General features: G+C 44.1%; 1 protein-coding gene across 2 annotated transcripts in view; it reads left to right on the top strand.

The window, feature by feature from the left end:
* Positions 1–15,068, top strand: part of RHEX (regulator of hemoglobinization and erythroid cell expansion) — a 28,653-nt gene extending 13,585 nt beyond the window's left edge. Inside the window, exons 2-9 of one of the 2 annotated variants that reach the window (XM_034767152.1) lie at positions 1,832–1,937; positions 3,339–3,503; positions 7,083–7,150; positions 7,639–7,707; positions 8,400–8,503; positions 10,595–10,708; positions 12,940–13,001; positions 14,311–15,068. In XM_034767152.1, coding sequence (XP_034623043.1) covers positions 8,401–8,503; positions 10,595–10,708; positions 12,940–13,001; positions 14,311–14,517 — 486 coding nt within the window. In that variant the 5' untranslated portion in view covers positions 1,832–1,937; positions 3,339–3,503; positions 7,083–7,150; positions 7,639–7,707; position 8,400 and the 3' untranslated portion in view covers positions 14,518–15,068. The remainder of the gene's footprint in view (positions 1–1,831; positions 1,938–3,338; positions 3,504–7,082; positions 7,151–7,638; positions 7,708–8,399; positions 8,504–10,594; positions 10,709–12,939; positions 13,002–14,310) is intronic. The other variant, XM_034767151.1, reaches the window with a different exon arrangement.
* The last annotated feature ends 771 nt before the right edge of the window (positions 15,069–15,839 follow it).

Here is a 15,839-nt window from a genome sequence, read left to right as displayed (position 1 = left end):
TGTTTTTAGCCAGCCATTTACTGGAGTGGTTTTGTGATATGACCTGGTTGGGAGTCACAAAACTCATTTCATATGGGCCACTAAACACTCAGCAACTAGCAATAGCTTTTGGCCACTATGCCCTAGAGCTGGTTGAAAAGTTTAAACTGAATTTTTTCCTAGGAAAATGTGGCTTTGATCAAAATTCTCTGTGGGAAAATATCAATTGATTCTATTTTTTAATTTTCTGTCCAGAAACATCTGAATGAAAATGTTCATTTTGAATTGATATCAAGTCCAAATGTCGACTCAAAATGTTTTTGTTTTGAATCGACTGTGCAAAGCAAAAAAATTAGATGTAAATGTCAGAAGGTTTTGTTCATTCAAAAATATCAAAATGTTTCTGGAATGAATTTGCTTGAATTTTTCATTTTGTGAAATGTTTGAAATTTGGATTTTTTTTCCTATCCTCATTCAGGATGAAAATCAATGCTGGACTATCAAAAATTCCTATAGGATGGAAAACCTGTTTTCCTACCAGTTCTACTACCAGCCCTGGGTTGGATTTGAACCCCTTATCTGCCTAATCTAGCGAGCTGGGTGGGTGAGGGAGGGATAGCTTAGTGGTTTGAGCATTGGCCTGCTAAACCTAGGATTGTGAGTTCAATCCTGCAGGGGGCCATTTGGGGATTTAGTTGTGAATTGGTCCTGCTTTGAGCAGGGGGTTGGACTAGATGACCTCCTGAGGTCCCTTTCAACCCTGATATTCTATGATTCTATGATTATTGCACCATGCTCCTCAGACAGGAAAGAGAGGTTGGTCTTGTGGTTAAGACACCAGACTGGGACTTTAGGAGATTGGGGGCCCATCCATGGCTCTGCCACTGACTCCAGGTGAGACAGTGGACAAATCATTTAATTTCACCCTGGGACTCAGTTCCCCATCTGCAAAATAATCCTTCCTTTCTCCCCCTCTCTGTCTGTCTTGTCTATTTATACTGTAAGTTTTTTCAGAGCAGGGACTGTTCCTTAGTATGTGTATTTACAGCACTTAACACAATGGGGCCCTGATCTTAGTTGGGGCCTTTAGGGGATCCTGGAATATGAGTAGTAATAACGAATATTCTTCATTATAGCATCTGACCTGGAAATGGAGTATGGGACTTTCCATTGCTAATCGTCTGCCAGCCCCTAATTTTGGTTTGAATTCAGCATCTAAAAATGCTGCAGATAAGTGCACAGTGAGGTTTATTTAATCCTATGGAGACTTTCAAATTAAGCAGATTCACGGCCACTGACCCTACCCCCTGCCTTCCATCTATTCCACAGAGGCAAACCTGTTCTTTTACGCTGCTTCTGAAATTCTTCTCGTCCACCTTGTGCTCTCGGCCCCTTTTCTCTTCCCTGACATCTCCCATCTTGTCTGCCACCTCCTCCCAGCCACCTGTCCCAGTAAGATGGGGACCTACACAGTACTGGAAAGAAGGCCCACAGTGGGCAGCCTCGGCTGAGCAGACATTGGATCATTTGATAATTGTGACAAAGCCAGCAGGGAGCAGGCAAATGAGCGGAAACGCCGGGGGGAAGCCAGACAAACTGAGCCAGTAGCAGGGATGGTCTCAACTCTAAATTAGAGCAAATAAATAAATAAAATAAATACCAAAGGGCATGTTTCCTCCCCATGTAACTCAGAGCCCCCTCTTGCAGCTAGGTCCAGTGTTTAAAGGGAATCTGCACAGGGGAAGGAACATATGTTACATAACTGAGTTTGTGCCTGTTTGTTCCTTCTTTGTGATGGGTTAGGAAAGGTCCTGAGAATTTTTTAATTTTAATAATGTATCTTTTCCTCTAGAAATGCCAGGAAGGTCCAATCTTGTGTTTTCTGGTTTCTGTTAGCACTTTCCTCGGAGGACCCCGGCATGTGGAATGAGAATCCCTAGACACAGGGCCAGCACTAGGTATGTGTACCGCTTCAGCCTTTCACAGCCCCAGGGGCGCCACCATCTTAACGCATGTTAGTAATAATTAGTAATACATAGCTCCTATGTGGCACTCTTCATCAGAAGATCTCAAAGTGTTTCACAAAGGGAGGTGAGAATCATCATCCCCATTAAAATCTACACTGCCTTTTCTACACTAGGCTTTTAGACTGCATTGGTTAGCACCTCTTAGTTAGCTGCAATGTTCTTAACAGCACCCCAGTCTAGACAAAGCTCAGATGGGATGTACATGGTGTAAGGCCCTCTCACTTGAATTGGAAGGTGCAGGGATGGTGAACCTTTAACAAAAGTGCTTTTCTTCCTATTGTTTATTCAAGCCTTTGAATTAAATAGATATTAACAACAATCCAAGACGCTTTAAACAGTCTGAATAATGATTCCTCCCCCACTCAGTTAATTAGGGTCACTTGCTTGGTGTGTGTGTGGCCTTGTCTAGACCAGGATAAAAGGGGTGTTGTTGGAACAGGTTGATTCACAGGTTCTAAATGATGTGCCTTAAAAGCCTAGTGTGGATAAGGCACATTGCCTTTAACGTGCAGAAACTCAAGAAAGCCTATGCTTCAACTCAGCCAGGTTAGCACATTGTGAAGCCTACACTGTCTTGTCTATGCCAGACCTCTAACCATGTTAGCATGGGTTAACATCACCCCCTTCAAATCCTAATCTAGACGAGGCTGGGACGTCCTCCTCGCTCAGGAGTGCTGAAGGAAAATGAACATAATCAAGGCCTGAATCTGTAATGTAAAACACAAGCATGTTTGCTTGCACCACTCCATTGGCTTCAAGCCCCTGGAGCAGTGTACATGGCATTGAAACCAAAGGGGCCGGTAATAAGGGCAAGATTTGACTCTAGCTGTACATGTAAGTTCCAGTTCAGCGAAGCACTTACATGCATGCTTCACTCTAAGGATTTGCTTAAGCACTCTGCTGAATTGAGGCCATACAGCAAAGCTCATTGACATCAATATAGTCTTTCCTGTGATTCCAGTGGGCTTTGGATCAGGCACATATCCTTTGATTGTTACATTCAGTGGACATTAGTAGTACAAGTTCCTTGCAAATCCTTGATTTCAGTGGGGCATCTTCCTTGAGCCAGAGCTACTAACAAGAATAAAGGCTTCACAAAATCTGCAGTGTTAATATGCTGGGGGGGAGGGGCAGAAAGAACATAATGAGCAAAGCAAGCGCAGCTGCCGTCAATATCTCATTAGGTTTTATCTTTAAAATACATATTTAAATACATTTTGAAAATAATCTCTTCTATCTAACTATAACCATGTAAGCAAAGAAAATGCCTGCTAGTGAATTTTGGATTTGTGTCTTTCTTTGTAATTTCCTTTACACCGACTCACTTTTCAGATTGCTATCTGCTTCAGCATCATCTCCTGCACCGCAATAGGAAATGAACCATTTAAGAATGACAGCCATCTAAGAAGGATACTTCGGGGGATGCATCAGTTCTATAGGGGAGTGGAAAAAAAGCAAGAAATGGACTTCTAGTCTGGTAGTTGCCTAACTCTTCCGGTAAGTAGAATTATATTGAAGATGGATTCAGAGGGACGTTGAATGGGATTCTCGAGAAATGTTTTGTTGAGCGACTCTTGGATATTCTGTTCTGGGATCAAAATCATTTTCTGATCCGCAGTGCAGACGGAGCCTCTATCTATCTCGTTTCTAAGGCTCCTCTCGTCGTAGTCTCTAAAACCTATCTCTGAATAGGAGACGTTTGTTGTTAGTAATTATACATAAGCATTTATTTCATTTTAGTTATTCGATCATTTTAAAGTATTTATCTAAAACTGAACATGCCCTTACAAAACTGAAAACACACAATGCCAATTAAATCTGGCTTGTAAACCTTAGTTACAAAGTTGAATTCTCTTGGATATTATGGCCAAAAGTTTCAAGCTGAGGGCCCCAGTGCAGCAGAGCGGATGTTTAACTTTATCCGTGTGCGTAAGTCCCACTAACTTGAATGGGATGTAAGCGTTATCTTCAAGTTAAGCACATGTTTAAGTCTGTGAAGTTCAAAGTCGTATAAGGGAAGTGGGTGCCCGATTCCCATTAATTTGCAGTGGAATTTGGGCACCTAATTAGCTTACACTAGGATTTTCAAAAGTGCCTGAGGGCTTTGTTGAATCAGGACCTGAGTGCCAGATCCTCAAAGGTATTTAGAACAGGCGCCTATCCCCCAATGAAATCAATGAGAGTAAGGCGCCTAAATACCTTTGAGGGTCTGGGTCTTAGTACCTAACGTTAGGCTGTTAAGTCCACGAGTAGGCTTTAAATAAAAGAGGTGTGATTTTTTTCTGAGAGGTACTGAGGGCCCACAAATCCCATTGGGAGCTCCCGGTGCTCAGCACATTGAAAATCCAACCTCCTTTATTTAGGTGCCTGACTTTAATGGGTTTAGGAGCCTAACTTTCTGCACTCATGGTTTGTGGCTTTTATTTGTTACTTCATCTTTTTTTAAATTGTATTTTTCAGATGCTTTTTGGGGGCATTTAAAAGAAAAGGATAAAATTATGAAAAACACATTTTAGGTTTATTATTATTATTTATTTAATGTATGTACTAATTGTGATGAATTATTGGATTGCGGTAGTGCTCAGAAGTTCCAGTCAAGGATCAGGGCCCCCTTGAGAAGGGCAGTGGACACACACGCACACACACGGAGTTGTGTTTCTGCCCCACTCATGTAATGACTATTTTAACCTTTAAAACATGGCCAGTGAGGTTTATGCAGAGTGTAATGATTACGGTTTCCAGTTGTAGGTTAAAGTCAATAAAACTCCACCGAAGCAAACCTTGCGGAACAGGCCTTTGTAACATATACACCAGAAAGACCCCACAAAATGTCCCTGTTTTTCAGTGTTGGGAATGGTTAGCAGAGGTGGCTGAGACACCCTAATGCTTTCCCACACCCTCTGGGATCACAGAGCTCTGGAGCGTGTTGTCGTCTTTTGGTAAAACTCATAGAAAACAGTCAGCTACATCTTGGCCCAAAGGCCCCAATTCGGTGAAGCATCCCTCTTCAGGGAGCCCTCATTGGAGACAAAGTGTTTTCCTGATCTGGGGCCTCCCAGCCTGGATGGGCAGATTTAGGTTAGTGGGGTTCACACGAGCATGCTAAAAATAACTATATAAACAGCGCATTGAAGTTGTGGCTCAGGCTGCATCTTCAAAGTGCTGTCTACACGGCTATTTTTAGAACGCCGGCATGAAGCCCCCCTAGCTCGAAGCTGTTGACCCGGGCTGGGAGGCTCGCTGTTGGAGACGGTATAGACAAACCCAAAGAATGCCACAGTGGCACGTGGCACTGGATCAATGCAGGAGCATTCTATGGAAGTCCCAACCGCTGGCAAAGAAAGCCAAATACGCCATTTTTTTTTTTAAATAACCCAAATTTGCATAATGCTCTGCAAATTCTCTCATGCCTCATCCGGAGAAAAGCTCACTTGGTGTGTTATCACATCGTGCAGCTGAAAATTAGCAACTGAATATTTCCTCTCTCTCTCATTAGCCATGGCTAATTATGGGCCTTAGTCACATAATTGACCCACCAAAGTCAATGGGGCTGCTTATGTGAGTACAGACTACTCATGTGAGTAGAGGGTGCTTAATGGAGCTCTCGTTTTGCAACTCTCAGTCTGCATGTTTGAGGCTACAGTAGCCTTACTTTGGGATCTTTGGCTGCAAAGCACTATATAAGAGCTAGGTATTATTATTCGTTACTGAATAATTTAGGGCCTGAATTGCACCATTTGGACCAAGCACGGAGAGATGCTGAATCCTGATAGTGCAATTTTATTCCCACTGAAGTCAATTGAATTGTCGCTGCTATGCACCTTTCAGGACCCACAGAGAAACATACTCTTCGGAATGACACTGATGTTCTTTGCAATCGGAAGTACCGCTGAAGTAAGAGTCTGTCATGCAGCAGGACCACAATTTGCAGTCAACAGAGCTTTGCATTGAAAATGTGTCATCTAGCCAAATGTTAAAATTGGATAAGAAGTAGTTTTCTCATTGGTGTCAAGTCCTTTTTATGAACCTCTCAATATATACTATGTAGAGAATCCCTTATAGAAACCTAATCCTGCTCCCGTGTCAGCTATCCTGGGGAGAATGTGAGATAGTGGCGGTCTAATGGAGGTAGACGCTGGGGGACAGGGGAATTACATTATTATTTACAGTTCTGTATTATCTGTGACTGTGTCAAGTTTTTATTAAGCACCTGTTGCTGCAGGCCTTTGTTTTTCCCTCTAAAACATTTTTATTATGGCAATACATATAAAGTAAATTGGGGTAAGGCAAAGCATATGGGAAATAATTGCATGTACAAACAACAGGAGGGGACATTACAATGCAAAACAGGCGTGATGCATATCTGGATTCCTATCATGGCTACAACTAGATTCCCCTCCCAGGTCTTGCTCTAACTCCCACTGAAGTCAATGGAAAACCTCCCCTACAAGCCAAAGCGAGTTGTATTCTCCCCTTGGTTACCCCAGGGCAACCCAATGAGTTTGTCACAGAATGGAGAATTTGTTAGATAGGCCTAGGAACAACACTTCATAAAAGATAGACCATGAATTAGAAATAAGAGGAAGGCTCTTTATTTGTTTATTTTCCTACAACTAATTTTTGCAGCTTTGGAAAAGTCCTACCAGACTGATGCCCCTGTAGAAACCTAATGGGACAGAACCTTGGTTGGTGGAAATCGGCATTAAAGTCAATGGAACTGGCTGGGGTCTGGCCTAATGATGATCATGTCTCCTCCTAACCCTACTTCTTCCCTCATTCAGGGCCGCCCAGAGGATTCAGGGGGCCTGGGGCAAAGCAATTTCGGGGGGCTCCTTCCATAAAAAAAGTTGCAATACCATAGAATATTCTCGTGGGGGCCGCTGCGGGGCCTGGGGCAAATTGCCCCACTTACCCCTCCCCCCCGCCCAGGCGGCCCTACCCTCATTTCCAGCACACAGTCCATTCCATTGCTATTTTTTTTTTATCCCCTTGCCACTCCGTTTATGTTAGTGCATCATCGGTTTCTTTTCTTTGTTGCATCACTCTGCTTAGACTGTTGCATTTTTTCTCCATCAGTTCCGTCCCCTTATTGCAGTTGGCTGGGAAGCATCACCCACTCAAGTCCACATAAGGTTCAGTGGATGGTAAGAAAGACTTATGGAAGCTGCTGTTTGCCCAGTACAGCGCAGTGCCATTGCTAGCATGAATTGATCCCCTTATTGGTAGCTGCCGTAGGGCGTTCCAGGAGGTATTGCATGGTTTTAACCTCTGTGGTTCAGGGCAGCTCCAGGGGAATGAAAGCCAAGAGGAGTGCAATAGACAGCCCCAGAGGGCACAGGAGGGAGCTGAGTCTAGTGGTCAGAGCATGGGACTGGGAGTCAGGCATTCTGGGTTCCATTCCTGGCTCAGTCACTGGGCCCTTGTGTTGCTCTGGGCAAATTGCTCAGCCTCCCTGTTCCTGAGTTTCCCCACTGTTATGCGATATACACGTGCATAGTATTATTATTGTTTTATTGGAGCCTGGGGGACCCAGCCATGTTCCTTTGTGTGTTCATCTGGCCCCGAAGACACTGCTGCCTCTTCGCTATTAGGTCCCTGGATATCCCTGCCCTGTCTCTTTCTCTCTCCTTAGAAACCCTCAGCAACTTGTTCAGCTTTTTTCGTGCCTGTGAAGACTCTCTGCTGGGAGGATTAGTCTCAGGTAAGCGCTGCATAAAACAGCTCTTCCTCTCGGTGCGCCCAACCACGGTATGGAGCAGGGGCCATTAGTGCTGCTTATTCGAGGGAGAAATCTGCTATGAAAGGGAGTTGGTGATCGATTTCCCCATGGAGTTGGGGGGTTGGTTTTCTCCCCTGTAACCCGATCTGTAGAACTAGAAATGGGCTCCAGAATTTGAAGGCATTAAAATTCAAGGGTGTCCAGACCCAAGGGCTTCGGACTCCTCTCTGCTTATTTTTAAAATCTCATTTTGGCTGTCACTGGGGCAACTATATATTCTTGCTGGGCAACCAGGTCTGATAGTCAGTTAGGCCAAGATTTTCAAAAGTGACTAGTGATTTTAGAGTGTCTCCATTTTTAGGAGTCCAATTTCTATCCTATTCTATATAGATTCTTATGCCATGCTCATCACTGTCTTATTTGGATGTCTTTTAACTTGAGATTCCTTAAAGGGGCCAGATTTTTTTCAGAAAGTGCAGAGCACCCAAAATCGGATTTAGTTTGTCTCGAATTGGACCCCCAAAAGCTTGGCAACCTCAAACCACTGGTCACTGTTGAAAATCTTTCCCAAAGTCTTTGGGAAATCACCTTAAAAACAACGTCCTATCTGAAACCATGTCAGCCCATCAGCACTTGGAAGATCTGACATAACCTGATTGTTTTCTCTCCCTCAGCATGTGTTTTTATTGGTGGATAAACGTTCTCATCTCAGGTGTGACCTCTATCTTCTATGTTGTTCTCCTACTAGTGCTTTACATCAAGCTCAGCAGGAAAATAGGTAATTTCATCTCTTATTGGTTTCATTTATAATGTTCCCCCATTCATCCCTGGTGTGAATCCATTTAAGTGAACGGGATGAATTTGGCCCAAGAGCCAACAAAAAGTAACTCTTTGGTTTGTTAAGGGTCACAAACTGCTGAATTGCGACGGCTAGTCCTGGTTCATGAAATGCCAAGTACTCCAGGAGATGGGGGAGGAGAATGAACGGGGGTCCTTTTTAAACAAATAAATTAATGGAGATATCCCATCTCCTAGAACTGGAAGGGACCTTGAAAGGTCATTGAGTCCAGCCCCCTGCCTTCACTAGCAGGACCAAGTACTGATTTTGCCCTGAGCGGCCCCTCAAGGATTGAACTCACAACCCTGGGTTTAGCAGGCCAATGCTCAAACCACTGAGCTATCCCTCCCCCATTTAACAAGTTCCAATGCGATTTGACAAACAGATGGATCAGCTCCTTAGCAGGTGTAAGTTGTAGTGCCATTGAAGTCACACACTGAAGCCAAAGGAGCTATTTTGCTTTACACTAGCTGAGGTTCTGGCCCGGTGTGTGTGGGGCTGGAAGTATTTTGTCGGCAAACGTGCCGGCCAAGTACCGAAAAAAGCGTTTACACATGCTGACTTTTAGCGACAAGGCTGTGTCGACACAAGGCCTTGTCGCTAAAAGCTGAGTAGTGTAGGCAAGCCCTTGGGTACTAGCACAAGCAGAGCTACTGAGTGTCTGGCTACCCAAGCTGAGAATTCTACCTCCCAGCTGCTATGTAGAGGTGCCCTGTGTTGTCATCACATACATACTAAGTAAGCTGAAATCCTGCCAGCCTTACTCACACGAGTAGACCCACTGAGGTCAACGGGACAACTTGCATGAGTGAGACAAGCAGAATTTGGCCTGTAATGTCAGCTGTCTGACAGGACATATTACACACGAAATAGTCTATACTAGTCTATAATTACAGCTGTTTGAAAATTTGTCCTTTCACGGGAAATGTCAATGCTTCAAAATTATTTTCTGTTCCCAGTCAGAATGAAAAGTCAAAAATATTTTTACACAAATTGCGACATGAAAAACTCCAAAAAGTTTTGCATCAGAAATGTCGAAATGGAAAATTCTGACACTTTGGATCAAAATAAAACAAGTCAATAGATTGATGTTTGATTGTTTTTGTTTCAAAACAATTTTTTTTTCTTTTGAATAGACATTTTAAAACAAAAAATGCCACTGCATTTCACCAAGTTGATTTGAAACATTTTTTGTTTCAAATCTCCCGGTTGGAATGTGGGAAATTTTCATCAAAGTCAACATTTGATTTTGATTAAACCACATGTTCCAATGAGAAACATATTCATGCAGGCGTTGTATATAGTACATGTTCCAATCCACCCTATTGCTTAATCTGATCTTGTATTTGTATAGATGGAGGTTCAGAAGCACAGTGAACCTTTCATCACAAGATATCTGAGTCCAGATCTGCTTTAGATCACAATTTGGTAGTTTCAGTAATTTCTCACTCATTTGTTCCCCTCAAAAATGAAATAGCCCACTCTGACTCTTACGTTGTATGATACAAATGATTACTTCTGCTCAGGAGAGGCCCTCACAGGATTGGCATGAGATGTTCTGGGACTGGGTTATAGTGCTGTGGTGGATCCGTGTGTGAAAGTCCCAGGAGTGGAATAACAGAGGATGCTGGGATGTGGATTGAGGGGCACTGGCAGATCTGGATGTGGGGAGCGCAGGACTGGAATAGCTGGTGTACGAGTGTGTGTGGGGGGGAACTTTCTTGAGACAATACTGTCATTTTTTCATATTTGTAAGCACTGGGCACTTCTAGGAGGGACCAATTTTGCTGGTAGCTCAGTGCACCATCTCCTGTAATGCCCTGTACTGTGTGCTCCAGTGGGAGGCACAGAAATGACAACAAACAAGAAAACCACAAACGACCTAGCCCCTTGTGCATCATTATACCATAGCAGGAGGGATTTTTTTTATTGTCCCTGCCTCGTGATCAGCTCATGCCCTGAAGTGATGGCCCTTGTCGTGTTTTCCCTGCAGTAGCAGAAGTAATGAGCAAATCTGCCTTTCCATTTCAGACAATCATTCCTGTCGCAATCAGGTGAGCAGCAGCAGCAGCCCTTCTACGAAACCAGAACAACCCAACACTTGCCAGGCAGCAAATGAGGCTTTGAAAAGGCCACGCCTCCGGGGTAAGATTGCATCTTTGGGGCCAAATAATCAAGTCTCGTCTCAGCGGGTGCAGCCTGCAATCTTCAAATCTGGGCTTGCACCAGCTCCTCGCTTGTTGGGAATTGGCATAGCTCCATTGACTTCAGTGGCCCAACGCCAGTTGAAGCCGGCTGAATAGCTGACCTCAGGTACTTGTTCCTGCAGACAGGTATTTGGAAACCCAGGGCCGGATTCACCGCTGCATTTCACCTTAGGTTGACACTTACACCCATACTAAGGGAGTCTAACATGTTACTCCTCAGCTGTGGTAGTGTGTTACACGCGTTTTGCACTCTTTTTGAAAATGATGAGTGACATAAGGTGTGGGTCCTGCATTCATATTTCTGTGTTTGAGAAGGCGGGGGGACAGTTTATTCGTGACACAATAATTTCTTCTTTAACTAGCTATGAAAATACTTCGCTATCAGCCTGATTCATTGCAAGGGATGAGCCTCTCTTTATTTGTTAGCCGTAGAACTGGGCAGCAGCAAACGCAGTCTAGCTTTAGGACGGGGAATGAAGGACCTGTACACGTGAACTATATGCATTAGCAATTCACATCACCTCCTCCCTCCCCATTCCATTTGCCAGATGAGTCCTTCTCCATTCAGTCCTCCAGACAGGTGGATAAGGGCCTGTGACGCCAGCACTCTTCATGTTTTACATTTTTATACTAGAGAATATGATCATCGGGCGCCCGTAACACACTAAACATTTGAATTCCCTGATCAATGTTGCTGATGTACAATAATGCCTCGTGTCAGGCTGCAGGGCTGGGGGGTGGAGTTTCACTGCACATATTGGGAGGGGGCATTAAAAAAATCAGTATGAAAAACAAAATTTCAAATTGCCAATTTAAAATCAACCATAATGCGGCAGAGTTGGAATATATTAAGGGCCTGGTTCTCATTTCTGTTAAGGACTTTTCTATGCATGGAGTTATTCAGGGACTTCCTTAAGCAATACGGTTAATTTAAACAGGAACAAGACACCCACACATGGAGTTAATCAGGAAAAGCTCCATGTGTAGACAAGCCTGAAGGCCCCTTTATACCCCATCTGGCAGCCTAAGGATGAGGGACTCTATCCTGGAAAGCAATGACTGTGCAAATCATTTGGGGGTTGTGGTAGATAGTCAGTGGAACATGAACTCCCACTTGGATGCTGCAGTCAAAAGAGCTAATGTGATCCTGGGATGCATAAACGGGGAAATCTCGAGTATGAGTAGAGAGGTTATTTTATGGCTGTATTTGGCCCTGGTGTGACCACTGCTGGGATACTGTATCCCGTTCTGGTGCCCAAAATTCAAAAAGAAAGTTGATAAATTGGAAAGAGTTCAGAGAAGAGCCATGAGAATAATTAAAGGTTTGGAAAATATGCCTTCTAGTGATAGACTCCAAATATGCCTTCTAGTGATAGCATTTTAGGGCTACTCAGATCCAGGACTCCAGAATCTATTTAGCGCCACAAAGAGAAGCTTAAGGTGTGGTTTGATTACAGTCTATAAGTATCTCCATGGAGAACAAATATTTTTAATAATGGGCTCTTTAATCTAGCAGAGAAAGATAGAACATGATCCAACAGCTGGAAGCCGAAGCTAGCCAAGTTCAAACTGGAAATGAGATGTGAATGTTTAACGTTCAGAGAGATTAACTCTTGAGACAGTTTACCAGGGGTCGTGGTGGATTCTCCATCCCTGACCATTGCTAAATCAAGATTGGATGTTTTTCTAAAATACATGTTTAGGAATGACTTTGAGGAAGTTCAATGACCTGTGTTATGCAGGCAGTCCCCTCTCACCTCAGAATCTATGAAACTATATGAAGGGGCCATATGCCCATTTTAAGGCCCCTTTATAGTGCCAGGGTGGTGTGAAGAGGCATTAGTGTAAATGAGAATCACATCCTGACAATTAAAGGGCCCAACACTGCCCTCCCCTTCCCCCCACCCCCCGGAAGTTAGTGGGAGCTTTGCCAAGAAATTAAAATAGCAGGATTGGACTCATGACTGGAACGCCCAAGAGACAAGAAAATGGAATTGTGCATTATTGTTTGAGAAATAGTGCCATGTGCATAGACAAATGCCATGTGAGAGAGAGAGAGATCTCCTCTATCTACTGCTAACCCCCTTTCCCGTTCATCTCTTCTCCCTGCCCATTTTCTAACTTATAGTTATTAGAGGTACAAATGTTTACACTTTTTTTTTTTTTAAGGTGACAGTGGCACTTCCTCAGACAGCTCTGAGAGCTCAGACAGCAGCCCTTCCATTAGGCAGGTAATGGAATTGCACCAACCTCGTGCTTTATTTAATTTATTTATTTATATTATTTATTCTTTTAATGTAGACATAAGGTATACCCTGAACCAGGTCTAGGCCCCATGTTATTAGATGCTGCTGTCCAGACACTTGAGACTAGATTTCCCAAGAGCTCAAAGCAGCACCCAGCATGATGAGCTCCCCTGAAAATCTCCCCACTTATTGGGTGCACAAAGAGGAGCTGAACTCTCGTGGAAATCTGGCCTATAGTAAGAGACAATCCCTGCCCCACAGGACTTCAGCCTAACTCCCAGCTTCGGCGCCATTCAGCAGACTGCCAAGGGAAAGGTGTGGGCATCAGGACTTAAAGAGAAGAGAGATAAAATGGGAGTGGGAATATTGCAGAGGGTACAGCTGGCCGGATTAGATGACACACATGCAATTTTTCCTGGTCCTACTGATTGATGATGTCCTCCCCAGGTTTACACTTTAGAACATTGGCTCTCAGATGATGGTGCTTTCTGCAGAGTACTTCCTGGTCGGGGAGGAAACATGAGAAACAAGCAGGGGAGGACTGAGGTGCTGGGGTGGGGAGGGTGCCAACAAGAGCATGCATATTTCCTGCATTTTAGGGCTACTCAGATCCAGGACTCCTGAATCCATCTTGTGTATGTGCGATGGGGAGTGTGTGTGTGTGTGTGTGTGTGTGAGAAAAACACTGAAAAGCAACACTGAGATGAGAACGTTCATGATCTCAGTGCCATCTGCAGTATTGACAGCTGTTGCTGCTGACCAGGGCCGGCTCCAGGCACCAGCTTACCAAGCAGGTGCTTGGGGCGGCCACTTCAGAGAGGGGCGGCACGTCCAGCTGTTCGGCGGCAATTCGGCGGACGGTCCCTCACTCCTGCTCGGAGCAAAGGACCTTCCGCCGAATTGCTGCCGCAGATCGCAATCGCGATCGCGGGGTTTTTTTTGTTTTTGTTTTTTTGTTTGGCTGCTTGGGGCGGCCAAAACCCTGGAGCCGGCCCTGCTGCTGACCCAAAATCAAACTGCTGGCAGACATGGCAGCAAAATCCCAAGCAAACTTACTTCATTTTCCTGCTAAAATAGTAAGTGAAATCACTAAGATTTGAATGGCAGTTGTTCTCTATGGCATGCAAATGTGTCTGACTATAGATAAATGTACATACGGGTGGGATTTGTGTAGTGAGCTTAGAGATCGTAGGACCCACTGAAGTGTGCCATGCCACTATGATTGAACCAGAGCTGATCATGGCTGTGAAGACTAGACTGAATTCTAGTCTGGTTTCTATTTGTCATATCCTAGTGTCCTCGGTCAGAAGAAGGGGTCAACTACACATCCCTGGTCTTCCAAACTACTGGTCGCAGTGCAAGCACTGCAGGGGACTATGAGAACATGAAGATGGGAGCAGACTATGTCAACGTGGATCCCCAAAAAAGGAAGGTGGATTTCTGGACCTGCTCGAGCCCTGTATCTTCCAACCCCGTAGAATATACTGAAGTGAAATTGTGATTATTGAGATGCTATTAACTAAGTTTTCCTTAGGAACGTCAGAATTGCCACAGCAGGTCAAATCAGTGATCCGTCCTTAATCAGTATCCTGTATCCTGTCTCTGCACATTTCACATGGATCACTGTCAACCTGTTCATATAGGTATGTTCCTCCTAATCCTCGTCAATTAGTGGCTGTCATGTCCTGAAGCATGAAGCTTTATATTCCTTATAACATTTTATTCTGCCTAATGTAACTGTGCATGTTCTTGTTATCCATACAAAGGTCTCTTCCTTTCTGAATCCTACAAAGCTCTTGGCTGTGTTGATACAATGCAGCAGTGGGTTCCACTGGTTATTCACAGCTTGTGTAAAAACAGCATTTCCGTTTCTCAGAGACAAACGTGCCCTTCCATTTCATTGGCTTCCCCTTGTTCTCACGTTAGAGGAGAGAGTAATTAAGAAAATATAAAAGGGGACCAAATCCTCAGCTAGTATAAAACCTACACCAACTGAACTGGCCCTTTGATTGGGCTTGTGTTTTATTTGCTTGATGTCAATTAATTAAAAAAACCAACTTTTTAAATGTTTAAATATATTTCCTGGATCGCCTTTGTCTTTTCCCTTGACCAACGCTGACTTTTTTTTTTCTCCCTTCCTCTTTTTTAATTTTTTTAAAAGCTCTTCATAGTGTTTGAGTGACAGTTCCCTGGGCACTTCTGCAGGCAATCAGACCCAGCCACAAGGCAGGGGCTCGCTTTTCTGAAGATGATTTGCCTGCGACGTTCTTTAGCTGAGGACAGTCATGTTCGTCAGGGGTACCCGGGGTTGTGAAGCACCTCTCCACCACTTGTCGGGTGTGTGAGAGAGTCTTTTCTATGTCTGCTGTGGAACAGTTCCCTGCAACCACTAGCTTGCAGCACAAGTGCTACCTTCCAGGCCTCCACAGGCCTCGCAGTCTCTGTATAGGTAGTGATAGGCACACACCAGCCCCTGCGTCCTCGGCGTATCCCTGCAGAGTCCAGCCCCTTACCACTGAAGGAGAAGGCCCTCCCACAGGGAGAAGGCTGCTGTTCCTTTTGGAACAGCACACACCAGCTTGTAAGCCTTAAGCAAAGTGGTGATCCTCAGTTAACACCAGAGCACCAAGGTATTGTGGTGGTGAAAACAAGAATAAGTTGATGATCAAAGAGCAGACATTCAAATGACCATGCGTCAGACTGTTGGAAACAAATGGTTATGTATAAAACAAAATCATAACGCACTTCCTGGACACTGAACTTAACTAACAAACTATCCTCTTGGTAATATCTCTTATTTCCTTCCCCACCTTGTCTCTAATA

Source organism: Trachemys scripta, chromosome 4 (genome assembly GCF_013100865.1).
Source record: "Trachemys scripta elegans isolate TJP31775 chromosome 4, CAS_Tse_1.0, whole genome shotgun sequence".
Lineage (NCBI taxonomy): Eukaryota > Metazoa > Chordata > Testudines > Emydidae > Trachemys > Trachemys scripta.
This window is presented reverse-complemented; position numbering and strand designations above follow the sequence as displayed.